We start from the raw sequence: 23,026 nt of genomic DNA, 5'->3' as shown, positions 1-23,026 counted from the left end.
ACGTATCCTACGGTGCCAGCCCTGTATTGTCCCCAGGTCTTCCTGCCCGATTTCTATCCCCTGCTTCCACCACGCATTCTGACGTCACTCAAGGGTTCCGCGGAGTCCCTCTTGTCCCCCTCGAGAGAGTTTTCCAGCCAGAGGGAGGAGCTCGACGGGGGTGGACTCAGCTTCTGACGCGCCACCTGCGGAGTCTATAAAGAGGGGCGGGGGCGGAGGCGTTTGCTTAGGAAGCTGCGAAGCTCGTGATGGGTCAGTTTTTTGCTAAACTCCTGAACATTTTTGGAAGTCGCGGTAAGAAGTCTTCGAGCTCGGCGCGCCCGCATTTCCTCCTTTCTTATGACATAATTCCCGAAATGCTAAGTGTGGCTGTCAATCAGATCGTGTTTACCTTCTCTAGGTTGTTGTCCACCAACTTTCCCCTACTTTTCTCTTCTCTCTTTCTCCTTAAATCCCAATTTTACTTTGTTTCTTGTTTTGCACCGACCATGCCTTCATGCACTGCATCCTCGCCTCTCATTTCTTTTGTTTCTCATTTGTCTTTCATTTTTAAAATTCATTTATTGTCTTTCTTTTCATATTCGATTCCTTTTTTTTTCATTCTATTTTTTCCCTTTTCTGCCCTTCACTTTGCCCCGGCAGCATTTTCACTTGATTCCCAACCTTTTCTTCTTTTATATCTTTTATTCATTTTTTTTCTCTCCCTTTCTCTCTTTTTACATATTTTCCTTTTTTTCACTCTTGTGTTTCTAACATTACAATTTTATACTTGTCCCTGTCCCCTTTCTTCTTTTATTATTCTATTTGGAATTGTGCTTCCTTTGCTTTTAGTGATTTCACTCCCTACTTTTCCTTTCAATTTCTCTGTTTCTATTTCTTTTTTTGTTCTCTCTTTTAATTTCTTTTTTCTTTCAAAAAATTTAGTGCCATGTTGTAGGGTCAAATTTGGGGTGTGGAGCCTGACCTTTTCAGCATATCAACTAGTAGCTGGTGAAGAAATCTTTTGTGCAGATAACCAGAATTTGCAGTTGTTGTGTGAGCACACAGCCTGTAGATACAGCATTTGTGTACATGTGTGCTTTAGAATGACAGGAAAGAGAGATGGTGTGTCTGTTGAGGAGGACTGAAACAATCAGGGAAGGCAAATGATGGCTGTTCATGAAAGTTTTTTTTTGGGAAAGGACTAAAGCAGGAGTGAATTCTAATGCTTCTCTTACTACAGTGTCTATAATAGGACATTTGTGTTTTAATTTTCAATGATCTTTCATTTTATACAGGGCATCAAAGATGATGTAGAAAGTCAGTCTGAAAAGTGTCTTTTGTGTGCACTTGCTTGGTGGACTATCAGTATTAGCTATTTCAGGGAGTGCTAATAAAGACAAAAGGCAGTGCCTGGATATCTGATGTTGAAGGGCAAGCGGTGTGTGCTTGGGTGTGAGAACAAATGAAGGAGGGGGATGTGTGGGCATAGAAATGGGAGAGTGATGGAAAAGTCAGACTGTAAAGCAGCAACAGATGAGAACAAAATGTTAAAAGCAGAGGAAATTAAAGCGGGCAATAGCAGAAAACTTAAACTGCTATAATATTTAAAGGAATCGGCTAAGGGATAAATCTTTGAATCCTTATGGTTTGCACACTTTTTGTTTACAGTTTCTACTATATACTGGTATCTGAGACAGTAACAATTTGGTCATTGCAAATATTTTCTATAAATTGGTCAAAATTTGCCCCTTCCATTGTTCTCTGAGAGTCTGGGAATTGCAAAAGTTTTTCAGTGGGTGGGAATAATGGGGATGTTTATGTGGAACTTCTGCCTTTCTTTGGCATGGTTTGTTTGCTTAGGCAAATATTTGGTAGAATAGTTTCCATCCTTTGTTCTAACTCTTATATGTTCTAAGCAAAATATTTTACATTCCTTAAAGTCTGGAACTATAAAGCCCCGTGCATATATAGCCACTTTTATATATATATATATATATATCTCCTGGTTTCACACTCCTAAACATTGCTGAAATACATATTATGGGTTTCTTTCTTGGTCTTGGAGTTTTGCCTCTAGAAAGAAAGAAAGTCACATGAATACAATATGTATATTTGTACATGCAGACCTGTACATAGCTTCAGCATTGGTTCTCAATCATGTTTTCATGTTAAGATGTAAATACAGTGAAAGCTGCCAGTATATGAGGGCCCTTTGCTCTTTGTCCCATGCATTCAACATACCAAAATACACAGGATGGCCTGCAAACGTCCAGGTGCCAGGCTAGGTCTAGAGTTTTCTATATTTTGTTGTTGCAATGTGAACTAGTTGTTTAGATTTGTGCACCCTAGACATGGCATCTCATGCCTGGAATCCCAATAAGAGCTGTAGCTAGAGTCTGGGGAGGGAGAGAAGAGAAGAGAAGAGAAGGAGGGAGGGAGGGAGGGAGGGAGGGAGGGAGGAAGGAAGGAAGGAAGGAAGGAAGGAAGGAATCTCAGAGAGCGATGGGTGGTTGTTTACCATCCAGCAGTGATGCTGGGTGGGCAAGGAAATGAAACTTGGGGAATCCACCTAAAGTTTTCACTATTTTGTCCCACATTACAACAGGAAGGACAGCACCAGCCACATTATTCCAGTGGAGGGATTGGAAAATGTTATGCCAGCAAGTTGGGCAATGTTGTGCTTCAGGGTTTAATGGCCATGGTCAAGGGCTAGGCTACAGATGTCCTGACATTTTGCTGGCAACTGTGCATCTTCAAAGGCAACATATTGAGCAAGGATTGACTGAGCTCCTGTCTTTATAGCTAGGTGACCTGCTGGGGTCTTTAGCTGAGCTGATTTCTGATTGGTGCAAAGTCACTGAACCCTAAAACACAATAGTGCCCAACAGATACTGGCCATGGAAGCTTACATATTATGCCAGTGTGATTTTCTGTCATTAAGAGACTGGTGAAGAAAACTTTCATATGGCCAACTGGCTATGACCTAAGATAGAAAGATTTTCAGAAAGCCAAAGGGGAAGTAATCTGAGAGGAGAGGATGGAAGTGCCATATGTAGGGACAATAGTCCACTTGAATGTCCCTCCTGACTGCTGCATGGAGAATGAAAACCAGGTTTCACCTACAAACAGGCTATTCCATATGCCGTCCCTTGTGATGTGTCTAAGCTTGCATATATAGCACTGGTTGCATTGGCCCTGCAGTATGTAGGCGTTCCTTCGTTACTTCCAAGGTTTTCTTGTTATGTATCAGTCTGGAATATAGCACCAAACCTCTGGGTTTCCCAATACATTCATATACTATAAAAATGTTTGGCAGATTTCCACAAAGAAATAACCATCCTTAAAAATTAGCTAAGCACCATGCAGATGTGTTCATATGTGCTAAGATGTGACTTAGTCCAATGTACACAAACAGGAACAAGCAAAAGCAACTTCGAGTATGTGTGTTTTTCTTCCCATCCTCCTCTGGGGCCTAGAAGAGAGCTTTGGAAGTCTTAACATACATTTACAATGGACCAAAACTGTGATCAACATTAATGATGGCTTGTTTAAATTAGTGAGCTTCCAATTTCAATTTGAATGTTATCACTAGTTTGAAATTATGGCTATTTATGTCAAAAGTTGATGCAGATAATAAACTAGGTTTCCACAAGTGAGGCTCTCTCCCAATGTGTAGGCTTTAACTCCCAGAACTCCAGACTATTCATAGCTACTGATAAACATAGGATGAGAATCTGGCTCAAATGGAAGCGATAGAAATCTTCACTTTTAGTCAAATGGGAGGAGAAATGGACAGGGCTTACAATGAAGATTCATTGAGTCTCAACGCTGCTTATCTTACGATATAAAATGTAATACGTATGTAGTCAGAAATTGTGTTTGGACATTGGTTGTAGGTGCTCTCTCACTAGAGGTCTAAAAAAAAAATACTGCTCGACTACTTGACTGGGATGGTATGAGACTGCTGCCTTGAGCAGGGGTTGGATGTGTCAAACTGCCGGCCCGCAGGCCAGATGCGTCATCCAGAAGCCGCGCCCACCCCATTGCCGGCAATGGCAAAACTGTCCCGATATGTCTTGTGACGTCACATGACATCACGAGTTTGACATGTCTGGATTAAAAAATCTCCATGGTTTGTTGCAGCCCTTTGACTCTATTTTCTATGAAATTATTTTAAGACAGTGTTTCTTAAACTTTTTGCGGGCAGGATCCCTTCCCGCTTTTAAAAATTATGGAGGACTCCAAAAGAGCTTTTTCTTGTATGGCTATATTTATCAATATATGCTGTATTAAAAATTTAAATTGATGCATTCATAGAATATTTATTGAATGCTGAAAAAATAACAGTATTGAATCCATTAGATATTAAATAAAGTATATTCACAAAAAACATTTTTAACAAATAAAAATTATAATGAGAAGAGATTGTTTTAAACTTTTGAAAATATTTTCGATAATGGCCAAATAATTTTGATTTTGCCGACGCCTGAAAGGGTCCCGTGGGAACTCTAAGGCCCTTGGACCACATTTTTAGAAACATGCCTTTAAGACATAGATGAATGTACTTATCTTATTTTAGGTAGAGGCTGAAACCCAGAAAGCAGTAATTAGAACTGGATCCACGTGATTATATTTAATGTTGAATAAAAATACATATGATTAATCTAACTGCAATATTTGAAATGCAGCCAGGTATTTAATCATTTCTCCTTTTGTATCATGATACAAATTATAATTTCCATCAAAGTTTTCATCAGACTCAGATTGTATATTTCTGTCACAATTATACATTACAAATTAGAAGACTTCATTCATATAGAATGAGCCAAAAATGAAGAAACCACATTATAAGTTAGTATTATATATACACACATTCTTTGAGTCCATATATGGAATTTGAAACAATGCTTGCTAATGCTACTCTTTTGAGAGCATCTTGGGATTTGTCTGTATTTAGAGAGAACAAATTATGCCATTGTGTTGTTTCTTTACGTTTAAGTAGAGCTTCCTTCCTACTCTGCAAAGCAAGCAAGTTTCATGTAATCAGGCTGCCAGCCTTGTTCTTAGAAGAAACAGATTATTTTTAAAAAGAGGGCTGCTTGCCAATCGAAAAGGTAATCTCATTATTTTATTTTCCCATATATGGAACTCTTAGACTACCGTAGGAAAGGAAGGGTTATGATATACAGGGTTGCAATTTGAAACAGTTTTTCTGAACCTTGACGTGAATTTAAACAACTGTGTCTCCAGAGAGGGAAAAATGTCTTTCAAATGTCCTGACCTACAATCTGTGTTTAAATCAAGTCCACTTCTCAGTTTTTTGTTTTGATTTCTTCCATATACATATAACAACCAGTTATTTAATGACTGTTTGAAGTTGCAATGATACTGGGGAAAAAAATTAACTTTCAACTAGTCCTCGCACTTATGACCCCCACAGCATCCTCACGGTCAGATGATCAAAATTCAGGCACTTGGCAACTGGCATCTATTTACAATGGCTGCAGTGTGCAGGGATCACGTGATTGCCTCTTCACTCTTCCCAGTCAGTATCTGGGAAACAAAATCAGTGGGGGAAACTGGATGATTCACATAACAACTGCAGTGATTCTTTTAACAACCGTGGCAATAAAAGTTGTGAAAACAGGCGCAATTCACTTAATAACCTCTTTGTTTAGCAGTGGAAATGCTGGTCACAATTGTGGTTGTAAGACAAGTACTGAGTAAAAAAAATCCCCTGGGGAGAAGTGTAAGAAAAGGAAAATCCCCTTTGTTAACATAAAATGAAATGAAAGAGTATTTCATGATCTGTGCCAAATCAGTGCTTTTTTTGTAAAAAAAAAAAAAAAAAAAAGGTGCTGGAACTCACACACGTCATACAACCTGCCTTGCCTACCCTACATGGTTCCATCCAAAAAAGATGCCGGAACTCCGTTCTGGGCGTTCTATGATAAAAAAAGCCTTGGCCAAACTTATTATTATTTTTTCATTCCAAACTGCTCTCTCTTCCTTGTTATATTGCTTGGAGGTCAGGGGGAATGCAATACTAGCAGTAGTAGTAGTGGTGGTGGTAGTGGTGGTGGTGGTGGTGGTAGTAGTAGTAGTAGTAGTAGTAGTAACAACGATGATGATGATGTTTGCTTCTAAATTTTGCTTTGATCTAACTTTGGTATGGATTCTGTTTGAGCTTCCTGATATCTATGCTAAAGCAGCCTGAATCAATATGGGAACAGACAGCACAGTGAGCATAGCCATTTCAGTCTGCACAACAACAATGGAGGAGCAGAATGGGACAACTCGGTGTGGCCAACTTGGTGTGGCCAGGTCACTGCCACCAGCTTGCCATCGCCAAGTCACCTCTGTTAAGTCAAAGCCTCCAAGTCGTCATAGGACAACTCAACATGATCAATTTGCTACAGAGACAAGTTGCCACGGGGAACTGGACAGAGATCTGGTCAGCGGGTGAGAGAGTGGGTGGGCAGAGCGCAAATTAGTGGCAGCAGCGACCTGGGCTTCACTCTCGAGTGAGAGCCGAGCAGGCTCATGAATGAGCGAGTGGGCACAAGAGCACAGAGCAACAGCAGAAGCCTGAAACTTGTCATTTTCACACCCCTATGCCACCATTGTTGCCACTGCACCAAGCTCTGGGCCATTTGGAATTTGGGCAGTGGTGGCTGTGTTCAGGCCATTTAGTGGCAGTTCCAGTGGGCAGAGCAGGTGGCAGGGAGGAAACTGAGGCTGGGTGCATCCCATTTTTACATCCCCTCCCACTGCTGCTGTTGCACAGCCCAAGCACGGCCTGCATCAACGATGGCAGCAGGAGTGTGAAAATGGGACATGTCTGGCCTCTGCCACCTGCCCCTCCCACTGCCACCACTGCTGAACAACCTGAATACCACCATCACCACCAAATGGCCTGAACTTTGAGCTCAGCACAATGGTGGCAGCGGGGTGTGTGAAAATGGGAAGCCTCCAGCTGCTGCTGCTCTGCACTCTGCCCACCCACACACTCACCTGCCCACCCGGCTCTCATTCCAGTGTGAAGCCCCCAGCTGCTGCCGCTCTGCACTCTGCCCACCTGCCCAACCGGCTGCAAGCAACAAGTTGTCCCCATTGTCCAAAGTTGTCCGAATGGGTTGTCTTGAGTTGTCATCCTACAACTTGGCGGTGGGGAGCATGCAGAGGAGAATTGGCCACGCCAAGTTAGCCGTTTCAAATTGTCCTAGACCAGGGGTAGGCAACCTTGGCTCTTTTATGATTCGTGGACTTCAACTCCCAGAATTCCTGAGCCAGCTGTGCGCGTGCACCCTACCTTTTAGATAGCTGAGAAAAATAATTGTGCATCCCTGGAGTCTCCCAGCACATACCAGGAATAGTGCTCCTTTAGCTTGCATTAGAAATCTTTCATTGGTAATTCCTGCTGTATTCTTTTATTAATATAATTTATATTAAGAATTTTAATTACAGTAGTAAAACCAAATATGAACTAAACTTAGAGAAAGAGGAGTGAAAGGAAGAAAAGAAAAAAGTATGGGGAAAAAAGAAAAAAGAACAACATAATAAAAAAAGAAATACTCAAAGAAGAGAATTCCAACCTTCATCACAACAAGTATAAGTGCATTTTGTAAGTATTCACCCCTTATAATTGTATTTCTCAATCCTGGCAACTTTAGGATGTGTGGCATTCCCCAGGCAACTATGGCTATAGTCCTAACTATAGTCCTAACAACTGTAGCCCATCTTAAAGTTGCCAAGGTTGAGAATCACTGCTTTATAAGATTAAGCAGCTATTTCTTCATCCTACATCACATCCCTGATCTATTCACAAACCCACAAAATCCCAGCTTTTCAATCCTGGTGTTAGCAGAAAGTCCATAAAGAGTTGCCAGAACATTTTCAAAAAGTCTAGTCTTTAATTCAGTGAAATATTGTGGTAGGATTTGATTTCTCTTCAATTCTTCTTTATTCTTTATCTTCATAGAATTCCTCAAGGCTTTAGCCAGCCTCTTTTGTAGATACAGTAAAAACACGTTTTCCAGGTCATTTTTAATTTTTACTGTATATTTTATATATTCAGTAAAGCATCCTTTTCTAAATCATTCTCTTGGCCTATCACCTCTGATACTTTCTCTGCCTTGTCAAATAAAATTTATTCCACCTTCGTCTTCCTTCATTATCATCTTTTACACATAGTTTATCCATAGAAGTAAACATTACTGACAATGTTGCTATTGTAGTTACTAATTTCTGGTTCCATTTTTCAAAGATCTCCTTTAATATTTCCGATACTATAACATTTTGTGTCATTTTCTAAGTCTCATTATTAACTGTCATCAAGAATAGGATTGTATTTTTCCCCCTCTGCTTAAAATCTTTAATCCCCTCAAATGTTCAGTTTCTAAAATCATCACTTTTCTTTTGTTATGATTTACAATAGCCAGGGAAGCCAAATTAAATCTGTTTCCCTTGAAAGACTGTGTATTTATTTTTTTTACAGATAATTCTGAAATCTTAATGGTAGAAGTCAATATTCTAAATTTATCTGGTTGCTTAATCCATCTATAACTTTCTTGGATCAAAATTTTGTTTGTTTTACTGTTTATTTTAAACCCTTTAACTTTTTAAACTTACAATTAATTTTTTGTTCAGAGTCAAAGATAAACTCACCTCGTGAAGATTTTCAAACTTACCATTCAGAAAGTCTCTAATATCTTTGGGATGATTAATAATAGGCAATTTCCAAATGAGATTAGAAAATGTAAGCAAGATGGCTTATCCCGTCATCTACCTATGCTCAAACTTGGGAAAAGCCATTATCCTGCAGTTTCCTTATTTGGAACAGATGTCAAGAGTATCTGATTTCTCCTCATCTCCTTATCCAAAGATGTTTCAGTGAATCAATTTACTCACCGGTTCCTTGGTCTTTCCATAGTTGTCAGCTCTGTGACAATCCACCATATCTTCCCCAGGAGTCAGCAGTTCCCTTGGTATTCTCAAGCAAAGTTCAGTAAGTGTATTAGGAAAAATTAGAATGAGTCCAGTCATGCTTCAGATGAAAATTTGCATGTATAGTCCTTGATGTACACAACCATAATGGAGTCTGCTCATTATGGTTGTAAGTTATGATGGTTGTAAAGTGGGTCATGTGACCAACCCAATTTTACAATCTATTTTGCGGCAGCCATTAAGGAATAACCGCGGTCATTAAGTGAACACAGTGGTTTTTAAGCAAATGCATTGTTTGCTATGGGGCGTTTTTGCAAAAAAAACCCAACAAATTAATTTTGGGTTTCAGCAAATGCATTATAAATTGTGGTCATGTGATCATGGGATGCTGCAAATGGACATAAATCTGGGCCTCTTGCCAAATGCCCAAAATGCAGTCACATGAACCTCAGAACCAGGTCTTAAGTACCTTTTCGGAGAGCTGTTGTAATTTTGAATGGTTGTGATAAAACCTATATATGTGTATATGTATCTGTGTCTCTACTTTCTTAAGAACTGGACTGAGTCTTAACCTTTATGGCTTCATAAATTTACCTATGGTAATAAAGGGGTTTTATGTAAAGCAGGGAGTACTTTGCACTTACCGTAAGTACTGAGTTTGAAAAATGAATTCAAAATTCCCTAAGGTAATGCAGCAGATTGGTATCCAGTAGACTTAAGCAAGAACCCAAGTAGGAATGTGCTGGAGGTCAACAAGTTTCTTCTGTTTCTCCAAACAGGGATAAAGAAGACTATGAGTAACATTACCGTTTTCTCCCTTCCTCTCATAATGCCAGTTATAGATGATAAGGGGGTTAACTTTCCTCCTCTGACAACTGTGTCCCCTCCCAGATCATAGTCACCATCTTAAATGACAATAGTACACAATACAACATGATTTTTGGTTTACACACATTGAGAAAGAATAGCCAAACTTAGCAGAAAGTAATTACTTGTCCAAACTACAGTGTCAGCGTCTTCTCCATCCACATGAACTAATAAGCTCAAAACAGGATCTAAAAATGTAGATTTTGCAACTTGCCATTTTCTGTAACCTTTGAATCAGCAATAAGAATAAAACCACTGACAAGGATTGGGAGGAAATAATCAGCTGCCTCGAAACATAAGATTTTAGGAACCCTTAAAACTTCATAATATAATATGAGCATAAAAAATTCCAATCCATGTTTGTACAAAAGTTTAAGCATCTTGTATAGACTTAAAGTTATGTGGTGTAGTATCAGAAACAGCTGAAACAGGACTTGACCAATGTCATTTCTCAATATCAGGATATTCTCCTCATTGTTTCTGCTTATTGAAAAGATCAAATTAGGGTTAGTAAAGCTCACCTCAAAATCCAGCTCAGTAATGAAGCCACACATGAGGTAGTCATGTTATTTCAACATCATCTATCCAACAGTATTTGTTATGTGAAACAGAGAAGGATGTACATAATTCCCGAGTTCCTTAGAGAAATGCATTCTCTTCTACTGGGTGTGAAGCCATCAAACTCAGATGTAGCCAGACCTCAGTTCTTGCGACAAAGGCCAGCTAGGATAAGCATGAAGCGTAGTCCAAAAATTAAGTGGGCCAAGAGGAAAAACTAGACAATCAAGAAACAGCAACTGATACAAATCTTGCTCCAACACTGGTCTGTGAATCTTACAATATCCAACACTGGGTTAAGTATTTAGAGATTACAAAAAAGGGATGAATAGATATGAGCAGTGCTTTTTTTGTCATAGAACGCACCGGAACAGAGTTCTGGCACCTTTTTTCGATGGATTTTCCAAGTTTTAAAAGTAACTTTTGAAAATTTGATGTTTGGTCCACGTGGACTTGAATTGCCCTGTCAAGCGTAGCAGGTCGGCGGCAAAATCATTTAAATGGTGCATGTGGGCTGCTTGTGTGTCGAATCTGATGCATGCATACTTTGTCTGCGCTGGTTGTGATGGCGCTTGTGATACTGCTTGGCTTGTGATTGGTCGTGTGGTCGTGCTTACTGCAGGCGGCGACCATTATGTTTAGTTACACAACGGTTGTGTGTGAGTGTGTGTGTAGTGGTTGACTACGTGCAAAAGGTAAATAATTTCTTTATTTTAAAAAATCGTTGGTGAATTGAAAATCTTTTTTTAATTTTTAGTGTAAAATTTACTATGAACATTTGCCTTAAATACAATAAATTAAATTTATGTTAAGAACTGAACATATAATTTTTTAAATAAAAGATTAACAAGATGTGAGTTCCGGCACCTTTTTTCTTACAAAAAAAGCACTGGATATGAGTAAGGATATATTACTATCAGGGATACTTTCTCCGTGTTTTATACATGCTAGCGCACTAGCTTGGAACCTTCACCTGCCTAGATTTAGGTAGTACCAAATAAGACATGGGACTCTTAGTCACATGGATATGTGATTCTAGATTTGCAGATTCTAAGAATCCTAATTACCTCAACTTGAGTTTGGAGCCTCTAGCAAGGGAATTGTTCTTCCAGGACATATTTGCCTGGGATGTCTGATATACTTGTCAATGAAAGCTCCTCCAGTGGGGGGCAAGATGAAGGGTGAGATAAAAATATTAAGCTGTAATTAAGTCAATTTAATTGGTGTGGTTTCAGACAAGATTACTGATGGTTTGTCATAAGCAAGCGTTGAACTAATGGGTTCATAATGCATGGTAAGTTCTAAACCAGGCCAAATCATTATTCCTGCATTACTCAAGAATCCCTAATAAATCCACAAATCCACAAATCCAAAGGATTTGAAAAGAGGTAAGGAATAGAAGGTATATCAGTTGCATGCATATTTGTGTAGGTATGGATGAAAATAACAGATTCAAGTTATTTCGGTTGGTAGTCTTGAGCAAACATTCCCTCAGTCTATTCCTCAATTGCATTGTTGCAGTAATAATTCAGTTTATAGGTGAATTAAAGAAATAGCAATTATATTTTTCTACATTAACTCTGACATATTGTACTTTCTCTTCTTCTAGAGCATAAAGTGATAATTATTGGACTGGACAATGCTGGAAAAACCACCATCCTTTACCAGTTGTGAGTGTCTGGTCTTTCTCCTTTCTCAGTATCCAATGTCTAGTTTAAATAAATCTCTTGTTTTGTTCCCTTTGCAACAGAGTTTAATCCAGGGCTAGGCGGCTCATATCCTGAGTTGCATATATTTGCAACCTTTTTTTTTCTTTGCAGTTCCCATCAAAAAATTGTAGAAAACCTCTAAATTATTACAGTGCAACAAACTTATTACAATAAATCTATTAAAAATGAAACCTGAAACTCCAAAGTTAAGAAACATCCACATCTATTCTCTAGTGATATCATTGTGTCACTACTACACATCTCTTCCCCAAAGTTCTCAGCAATTGGAGAACTCATGGTTAAAAAAAGAGTGACTTTGGCCACAAAAAAAACCAATTGCCTTGTTTTAATCTATAGTTGGACTTATAAAATGGAACCGTTCTTTTTAAATGCTGGTTTGGGGAATTCTGAGAATTGAAATCCACACATTTTAAAGCTGCCAAGTTTCAAAGACACTATATTAGAACATACTTTGCGTGTTACAACTAAATTGTGGCTCTTTTGTAATACAGTAGTCTAGGTCGATATTCAAATTCTAAAAGTATTTGATGGATTACAATTGAGTGTCTGTTTTATATATATTTTCCCTTTAGGATACAGCCATCAATCATGTATGAAACACATATGAGCACATTTCTCAATTTGGGAGGGGGGAAATCCAGAAAAAAGATAAGACCTATCTTTTGCCATTTAAAATAATAGTAATATCCCTGATAATTGGCAAGGATTTGATAATGGATAAAAATGCTAAATTTAGTTTAAATGTCTGGCTATAGGAGAAGGAATGGCAGAGCCAGGGAGAGGGGTAAAAAGAGGGATCAGTACAGAGTTCTTATGTAGCCATGAATGAAATAGGTCCAGCTCCTTTGATTGCTGTTGAACCTGATCTAGTTCTAACTAGATACTGACTGCATAGGCTTTTAGCAATAAATCAGTTACATTAAACCTTCACGTGTGGATCTGTTTTTTCACATCCGACATGGCTTGGCTGTGCAACAAACAAGAATCATAATGCTATTTAGTACTATATATGTTATATTTCAATATTCACTATTAATAAATTAATAATTTAGACAACCACATCTGCCTATCCCAGGCCCTTGGGAAGAATATTAGGCGGACAAAAATGCCAAATCAAGGCTAAAAATCTAGAACAAACTATTTGAAGTATTCTAAAAGGATAGAGAAGGGCCACATAATGCTTATTTCAACTGTTGTTCAAGGGACATGAGAGATTTATAGCATCCCTGTTCTTTTATTTCTTTCTATCCCCAAAACAAGAATCAAGATTATTATACTAGTCCCTCTGTGTACTTTTTCCAGTAATTGTTTCAATTTTTCCAAAACCTTTGGAACATAGGTAATTTGAAGGCTTAACTGTCTCAAACACCTTGGCCTTTTTTTGAAGATAGAAATGTATGCGGAGGGTGGGACACTAACAAAGCAGTGTATGGTTTTGGTCTTCCATCAGCCTAATGAATGAAGTTGTGCATACATCACCTACAATTGGAAGCAATGTGGAAGAAATCACCCAGCACAAGACACATTTCCTGATGTGGGATATTGGTGGTCAGGAAAATCTGCGGTCTACTTGGAACACCTACTATTCCAACACAGAGGTGGGTTGGGTATACTTTAGTAAATAAATATAAGGAAGTAAAATACTACTACTACTACTAATAATACTAATAATAATAATAATAATAGTAGTAGTAGTAGTAGTAGTAGTAATAATAATAATAATAATAATAATAATAATAATAATAATAATAATAATAATAATAATAATAATAATAATAATAATAATAATAATAAAAAGTTGGAAGGTACCTTGGAGGTCATATAGTCCAACCCCCTGCTCAGGCAGGAAACCCTATACATTTCAGACAAATGGCTGTCCAGTCTCTTCTTAAAAACTTCCAGTGTTGGAGCATTCACCGCTACTGGAGGCAGGTTGTTCCACTGTCAGGAAGTTTCTCTTTAGTTCTAGGTTGCGTCTCTCTTTGATTAGTTTCCATCCATTGCTTCTTGTTCTGCCTTCAGGCGCTTTGGAGAATAGCCTGACTCCCTCTTCTTTGTGGCAGCCCCTGAGATATTGGAACACTGCTACCATGTCTCCCCTCGTCCTTCTCTTCATTAAACTAGACATACCCAATTCCAGCAGCCGTTCCTTATATGGTTTAGCTTCCAGTCCCCTAATCATCTTTGTTGCTCTTCTCTGTACTCTTTCTAGAGTCTCAACATGTTTTTTACATTGTGGTGACCAAAACTGGATGCAGTATTCCAAGTGTGGCCTTACCAAGGCATTGTAAAGTGGTATTAATACTTCAAGTGATCTTGATTCTATCCCTCTGTTAATGCAGCCTAGCACTGTGTTGGCTTTTTTGGCAGCTGCAGCACACTACTGGCTCATATTTAAGTGATTGTCCACTAGGACTCCGAGATCCCTCTCACAGTTACTACTATTGAGCAAGGTACCACCTGTGCTATATCTGTACATTTGATTTTTCTTGCCTAAATGTAGAACCTTACTTTTTTCACCATTGAATTTCATTTTGTTAGATAGACTCCAGTGTTCAAGTCTGTCCAGATCCTCCTGTATCTTAAGCCTGTCTTCTGGAGTATTGGCTATTTCTGCCAGCTTGGTGTCGTCTGCAAATTTGATGAGTTCCCCATCTATCCCCTCGTCCAAATTATTGATGAAGATGTTGAAGAGCACTGGGCCTAGAACAGAACCCTGGGGCACCCCACTACACACTTCCCTTCATGTAGATGCAGTTCCATTGAGGACCACATGCTGAGTACGGCCGGTCAGCCAGCTATGAATCCATCTGGTGGTGATGCTGTCTAACCCACATTTTTCTATCTTACCGAGTAGTAGGTTGTGATCTACTTTATCAAATGCCTTACTGAAGTCTAAGTAAATTATATCCACAGCATTCCTCTGGTCCACTAATTTTGTCATTTGGTCAAAGAATGCAATAAGATTTGTCTGGCATGATCTGTTTTTGACAAACCCATGTTGGTTTTTAGTAATGACTTTGTTTGCCTCTAGGTGTTCGCTGATTCGTTGTTTGATTATCTTTTCCAGAATCTTCCCAGGTATTCAGGTCAGACTGATAGGTCTGTAGTTTCCTGGATCCATTTTTTTTCCTCTTTTTTGAAGATGGGAACTACATCAGCTCTTTTCCAGTCCTCTGGTAGTTCCCCAGTGCTCCAGGATCTTTGAAAAATATAGTTCAGCGGTTTTGAGATCACATCTGCCAGTTCCTTGAGAACCTTGGGGTGTAATCTATCTGGTCCTGGTGATTTGATATGGAATAATAGGAAGGATAACGATCCAGAGTTGTGTTTCTTGAGCTGTCACGTTATAATTATTCCATAATCTACATGAATCAGAAAACTGCTCTTTTGTCATTGGTTAGTGGGACACCATACACGAAATATACGGCTATCCAGATACAGGCTCTACTTAATCATAGAAGGGGCAAAGTCCACTTTTAACTGCTTAAAGTTTTTGTTTCAGGTACAGATAGTCCTTGACTAACAACTATTCATTTAAGTAACTATTTGACATTACAACAGCACTGAAAAAGTAACTTATAATAACCAGTCCTTACACTTACAACTGTTGCAACATACCAAGGTCACATTATCAAAATTCGGGCATTTGGCAACCAGAGCTGACCGTTGCAGCATCCTAGAGTCATATGATCACAATTTACAACCTTCCCAGGTGGCTTCCGATAAGCAAAGTCAATTGGGGGGGGGGCTGAACTTGCTTAACGACTGTACATTCATTTAACAACTGCAGTGATTAACAACTGTGGCAAAAAAAAAAACCCCAGACACGGCTCACTTAACGGCCTTGCTTAGAAATGAAAATTCTGGTCTCAAGTTGAAGGTTACCTGGACACTGTTTCAGAAATGCCCATTGTACATCCGCTGTTTTTTCTCCTGTTTACACTTAGCTTCATAAGCAGCACATAAGATTGTAAGATTTGGGCAATACTTTTGGGAATAAAAATTTGCATAAGCATAAAGCACTTATGGTAAGTTAAAACACAAATGAAATTACAGTTTTGCACATGGGCGGAGTATTTTTAAAAAGAACTTAAATCCCATTACAATATATATAATTAATACACTACTCTCAATTAATGCTTCATAATGGTTAAATGTGAACTCATACTAAGATGTCATTAATTCTGGATCAAGTTTATGTGAGTACAATGCTTACCAAAAAGCTCTAAGACCTGCCAATATTAACCAATATTGAACTGTCAAAAATCTTGTGGCTATGTCAGTCCCCCCCTCCCCCGGTAAGTCGATAACAGAAGCAAAGTCAAAGGTTTCAAAAGACGTCAGCTTAGAACAGGGCTTTTTTCCAGCCTTGCTAACTTTAAGATGTGTGGACTTCCACAGCATGTTGGCTGGAGAATTCTGGGAGTTGAAGTCCATACATCCTAACATTGCCAAGGTTGAGAAACGCTGATTCAGAGGCACCACTTTGGTGAAAGCTAGCATGGTAATTATGCTATTTAGAAATACTGTTCAAGTAGCTTCCAGGGCAATGTTTCTGTGTTCAGTGGACATGCTTTTTAACAGTATTTTTTTAGTTTCCAAAGGTTATTTGAATGGCACATGTTGGCCTGATATAAAAAGAGGTCTGTGTATCTGTTCTCATGTTTGTTTTCAAATGTGAAAACCAGACAACTAAAAATCTAAAATTTGCCACTGAATTTCAGGGGAACTTGGTTGGAAGAATATTCTGGATATCTCTTTGATCTTATGTTTGGTTTTCTCTAGTAGCTGTTTTCTGTCACTCTACTTCCTCTTATGTATTGATATTCTGCTATTTCATGCAAAGTTATTGCTTACGTGTGCGTTTTGTGAGGGATGGGAATTACCCGTGAGTCTTGACTGTGTCATAATTTCTGTTTTGGTAGAACAAAGGCAAGCTGAGACTCATTCTTCATATGCCAAAACTGCATTCTTGACAGTTTTACATATGAAATGTGATTTTCTTCTCTTACCTTCTCCTATATGCTTTCCAGACAGTACACCATTTGCCAAGTAGACATTTATTCATACATTTTGAATTACTTTTTAAAAAAGTTCCCCTGGGGAAGATGTTTACAAAGCTCCACGTCTCTTTCAGTTGGTTCTCATTCCCTCTGCAGAAATTCCCTAACATTATTTTATTCTCTGGCTTGCATGAATTATGATCTGATGTTAGGAATTTATTTTGATTATTTAACTGTTGTTCCTGGAATGAAGGCAAGCTTAGTAGTTGTGCAAAATAATGAACCTTGGTTTAGCACACACTCATCAAACCTCTGCGCTTCCTGACCAATGTATTTAAGATATAATATTAACTTAAATCTTAGATGTTGGCAAGTAAGACATTCCAGGCTGCTGTTAGATTTCTAGTTCTAAATATTCCTGTTTAGTCCTACTTGCATTTCCTCTCCTGCTTAGTCTTTTACTTCCTCCCATCAGACAGATAGTTTTCTACAGCCATCAAGAATGCTTACTTTTCATTCTTTTGAAGTTTTCCTGTGTGATGGGATCTTTCTCCCAAGTCTTCTGATATTTCCTTCTTCTCCAAAACAATGCTGTTTGGAGCGTACAAGGGCTGGCGCTTGAAAACTAGGTTCACAGGAATGGTTAGCTTATTAAGTCAAATAAAATTGCTTAGCTTACCCAATGTGTTATATCACAAACATGGTTTACAAATCACACTGCAATATATTATGCTTGTAGTGTGTTTTATGAACTCAGCCACTGCTTCAATTATGTTCACTTAGTCTTGATCAAGTTTATAAATGTGGTTCTTTTTTCTTCGATCAGTTTATCATCCTTGTGATTGATAGCACGGATCGTGAGAGGCTGACAGTGACAAAAGAGGAGTTGTATAAGATGTTAGCTCATGAGGTGAGTTGGCCTACTACCACATGCAGAGATATATGTTGTGTGAGATTTCAGATGTTGCTCCCCAGATGTTTTGTACATTTTGTATTCCTGGGCATCTTTTATATTTGCTGTTACAATGCTGCTTGTATCAATTACAAGCTGGTCCAGCCACAGCACTAGAACTGGCTGAATTTCATTTCTAAGTGCTTGGATGGAAAAATCTCCTTCCAAGGAGAGAGTCAGCAGAAAACAGGCTATGGCAGAACATTTTATTTCTTATTTGTTTTTAGAGATTATTTATATGAGAAGTCATCATGTCCAATTATAAGGTGTGTTGGCCACAACCCGCCCGCTAACCAGCTCATGTTTGAAACGTGTAAAACTGAGACTATTGCAGACCAATCAGTAGCAACAACTGAATCCTAATAGATCTTCCATCATTACAGATAGTCTTTGACTTATAACAACAGATCCCAGAATTTCTGTTGTAAGTCATGATGGTTTTAAATCAAGGTACCCAGGTGACCAGACCGAATTTTATGACTTTTTGTGGCAGGCATTAAGCAAACACCATGGTTATTAAGTAAATGTGGCAGTCACTAAGCAAATGCCACAGCTGTAAATGAATCCATGGATTTGTATATGCAGAAACTGGCAAAAAAGGTCAAAAACTGGCAAAAATCATTGTAAATCACAGCCATGTGAATGTGGAATTCTGCAACTGGCCATAAAGGTGAATCAGTTGTCAAGTGCCTGAAATACTGTACAGCAGTGGTGTCAAACTCGCAACGTCGCATGACGTGGGTGCAGTTTCAGCATGATGCATCCAGCCCAGGGGCCGGCAGTTTGACACCCCTGCTATACAATCATAACTGTGAGATGTGTGTGTGGGGGGGGGGGCACTAGCCTAGGCATCCACAGCTAATTACAATGACACCAAAATGATGAATTGTGATGTCACAATACAAGCTGTTCTGTTCCTTCTGAAGTAATTCTACATTTTCAATTATTGCCAGTGAATTATTTTTAAATGTGAAGATTTTCTTTAAGTCTTTTCTGCCCTGAGACCAGGGAATTCTTACCAATATCTTAATTGTTCAAGATAAAACAGACAATTAACAAGAATGAACATTCTGGGACATTCTGGACAAAGATGAAAGGTTAATCCTGCATATGAAAGTAAGAGCTACAGGCTATTCAATGAGAGCAACAGGGAAAGTTCAGATGTTGATATTTGAAAAAAAAGGGATCCAGAAGTTGGAGATTTTGGAGGAAGACTAGTGAAAGGTGGCATATATCCTAGAAGGAGTCTGATTACTAGGTTTCTGTTCCAGAAATTCTGGTTAAGTGCACACAGCATAGGAAACTATGCTTTTGTTCATTAAACTTTGTTAAATGAATCACATTGTTTGGCCTCACATATTATATCTTCATAAACCATAATTACAATGGTGGTATGCTAATTAAAAACTACAGGTACATTATTCATATTTCACAGCAATCTATTTCAATGATTGTTTGTAGAATAATAACGGAATGTAGTCACGATGCTAAGCCATAATTAATGGTTTATTAAACCACAGTTGCTAGATTCCATATCGTGCTTAAATTTGTTTTTTTATTTCTCTTTTAAATTTATATGGCCACCCCTCTCACTTGCATGTGATTCTGGGTGGCATATATGGATAAAGAAAACTAACAATTACAACCTACCATTATTAAAATCAGTTAAAACTAGTTAAAAAGTATGAAAGGACAAGAGGGAGTACAGTCTAAATGGGTGCAGTGCAATTATTTACAGGATCCCCACTTCCATGGGATCCTCAGGCCCAATGGCACATCCAGGTTTTGAAGAGGGTTCACAACTTGCTTCGAGAAATAAACAGACCATGTTCAATCCATAGCTCATGCTAAGCCACAGACATTCTACTGGGAATTCCTTTTGTGACTGTCTTCTCTTCTGACCTTTATGTGATAGCTTTATTTGTTACTTCTCTCATTTTGAATGAATCATGAATTGATGGAAACCGGAGTCAAACAACATGTTCTCTTTTTTCTTTCCCCAGGACCTGCGTAATGCAGCTGTGTTGATATTTGCCAACAAGCAAGATGTAAAAAACTCCATGTCTACCTCTGAGATTTCGAAGTTCCTCACCCTGAGCTCCATCAGAGACCACCCGTGGCATATTCAAGGATGCTGTGCACTCACAGGAGAGGGGTCAGTAAACCAGAATTACACCTCCTGTATGCTAGGAACAACTGAAGGCTTTTCACTCTAGAATGGGGGTCTTAAACTCAAATAGGGTGGGAGGGGAGCAGATGACATTAAGTGTGCTAATTGGTGCCTTGCATTCAAATATGCAACACATATTAAATACAAATAGCCAGAGCTTTTTTTCTCATAGAACGCCCAGAATGGAGTTCCGGCACCTTTTTTGGATGGAACCTTGTAGGTTGGCAAGGCGGGTTGTATGACATGTGTGAGTTCTGGCACCTTTTTTTTTTTTTTAGAAAAAAAGCACTGCAAATAGCTATCAATTATGTCAATTTCATCAATAATTAAAATGGTTTATTATTTATAATTAATAACAATCTACAAATTAAATGCAAATGATGCTATTGATGACACATAAAAGCAAAAATATGCTATCTGCTATAACAGTAAAATATCCTGTGGCTGCTATTGTCATCCCATGTCATCCCACACATTCCTGAAGCCAACTAACATTGACAAATGGTCATTTCAGCAGCAACAGTCTCTGTACACCTGCAGGGCAATTACATGCCATCACCGCACCTGCGATGGTTCAAAACCTTCAAAATCCCACCAGCACAGCTCTGCAGCTGCTTGTTCTTTGCTGCTGCCTTGCCTATGTGGGCTTTGTTGTGGGACAACAGTCAAACCATAAATTTGACACCCCTGCTATAGAACTCTTTCCTGTGTGAAATGAATGCCAATCTTAAAAGGTATAAAGTTTTTCTCTTGATAAAGGAACATAATTTGAAAGTAAATTGGCTTAGCAGGCCAATAAATTGAATATTGCACAATGCAGCTTTCTGTCTCCTTGCCAAGCCTGGATTAGAGCCCTGGAACACTTTTAAATGGATTAAGACTATTTTCAATTGTTGAAATACGTCGTGAATGGAAATGTTTGTGGTTAATAACTCATCTAATTTGAATTGATTGATTTTTAATAATGGTTCTTAGAAACATTGAAGATGGCCAGCACTGTTTTTAATGTATGAATGTGGAAGGGGTGGGGAAAAGAGGAAAATATTTCCTTAAGCTGCATCTGATTAATATATCCATGTATAATTTCTCTAAAGAAAAACATTTGTTTTTTCATACAAAGTATCATAAAGATTGCCCAATCAACTAGAAGTAATTGAGAAAATCATTTTCACTGTGGACAGCCTTTACTGTGTCCTGTTTAAAAGGCTGGTTTCTGGTTGTTTCTGCATAATATGTGCTATCCTTTCGATTCAACCCAAGTTTAAAATTAAGGAATGCAGAAATACATCCTTTTGAAAGTGAAGGACCTATCTGGACTCCTTAGAGCAGGGGTGTCAAACTGCCAGCCCGTGGGCCGGTTGCATCATGCGGAGGCCGCGCCCACCCCAGCTGCGGCAATGCAAAAAAAGTCACAATACGTCACAACACTTCATGACACAGCGAGTTTGACACCCGTGCCTTAGAGCAGTGGTGGCGAACCTATGGCCCAGGTGCCAGAGGCGGCACTCAGAGCCCTCTCTGTAGGCACGCGCGCCGTCGCCCCAGTCCTAGGCCTTCAGCTGGGTTTTATAAAACCTTTTCGCTTTAGGCCTCCACCGCTGTGTGCAAAAAAAAAAAAAAAGGTTCAATCAGTTAATTTCAACTCACGGGAAAAAAAAGATCTTGCAAAGTTGGAATTGATTGATTGAACTTTTTAGTCCCACCCAGTCTGCTGTTACCTCCACAGCCACGCCCACCTGATGGGCCACGCCCACTCGATGGGCCACAGCCACCCGGCACTCAACGATGCATAAGTGGGTTTTGGGTTGCAGTTTGGGCACTCAGTCTCTAAAAGGTTCGCCATCACTGCCTTAGAGCATATCTTGGATACTCTTCCATAATTGTTGCTTAGGGGTTGATGGGGCTGGTCAAAAAACATCCCTTTACCAGTAGGCAAAATAGTACAGTTACATTAGCCTTTCAAATGCTGACCATTACTTCAGTTTATCTTTTTTATATCCTGAGCATCTAGTTCAGGGATTTCCAAACTTGACAACTTTAAGACTTGTGGACTTCAACTCCCAGAATTCCCCAGCCAGCATGGCTGGCTGGGGGATTCTGGGAGTTGAAGTTTACAAGTCTTAGAGTTGCAATGTTTGGAGATCCCGATCTAGTTGAAACCATCTACATTTTTTTCTTAGCTGATATCTTTCTTAGAATGCAAGTGGAGATCCAAGCAAAACCTAGAAAGTTTTTTGAAAATAAAGAGGCTAGAACCTGGAGCAGTATGTCAGGTGCTCTCTAATGCAATTTTTTTAAGAAGTCAATTGATGCAACCTGTCTAGGTTCTCCGATAAAGAGAAGAAAATGGTTTCTTTGTTGAAAGGATCCAAGTTAATATCAGTTTTCTTCTAGGAATTGTTAATGTTGGGTTTTCCAGTATTAATCCTTTCTTTTTCTCCATTCAGCCTTCCTGCTGGTTTAGAATGGATGATATCTCAAGTTGCCGCCAAGTAATCTCAGCCAAAACTACTTTGGGATTGGGGAAAAAACAAACCAACCCTTATATTTATTTCCACTTTGCAAAACACTCAGGATCTGTTGGACCTTGGATGGCTTTTTTTCCCTTCGCTAAAGCCATCAGTATTTTTTTAAATACTTTCTTAGCACATGTCAAGTTATAGGAGGAGATGCATTCAGCCTGCGGAGAGATTCTTCGTGGACTTCGGATCTAATTGTATCACATTGGAAAGTCTGTTTACATCACATCACTGTGTGGCTTTGATTTTATACCTTTCCAGTCAGAATTGGACACTGCCGTGAGAAGCGTTAAGTC

At 38.9% G+C, this 23,026-nt stretch overlaps 1 protein-coding gene across 1 annotated transcript; it reads left to right on the top strand.

Annotated features, from left to right (window-relative positions):
• The first annotated feature begins 230 nt into the window (after positions 1-230).
• ARL5C (ADP ribosylation factor like GTPase 5C) lies at positions 231-22,707 on the top strand. Its single transcript, XM_015810218.1, has 6 exons — positions 231-294; positions 11,963-12,023; positions 13,534-13,681; positions 17,916-17,999; positions 20,045-20,196; positions 22,659-22,707. Exons 1-6 carry the CDS (start codon positions 249-251, stop codon positions 22,705-22,707), a joined length of 540 nt encoding a protein of 179 aa, XP_015665704.1. The 5' UTR covers positions 231-248.
• Positions 22,708-23,026: the final 319 nt, after the last annotated feature.

The sequence above is a fragment of the Protobothrops mucrosquamatus genome, unplaced genomic scaffold (assembly GCF_001527695.2).
Source record: "Protobothrops mucrosquamatus isolate PMUCROS unplaced genomic scaffold, P.Mucros_1.0 scaffold7, whole genome shotgun sequence".
NCBI lineage: Eukaryota > Metazoa > Chordata > Lepidosauria > Squamata > Viperidae > Protobothrops > Protobothrops mucrosquamatus.
Note: the sequence above shows the minus strand (reverse complement) of the source record. Positions and strands in the feature narration are given on the sequence as shown.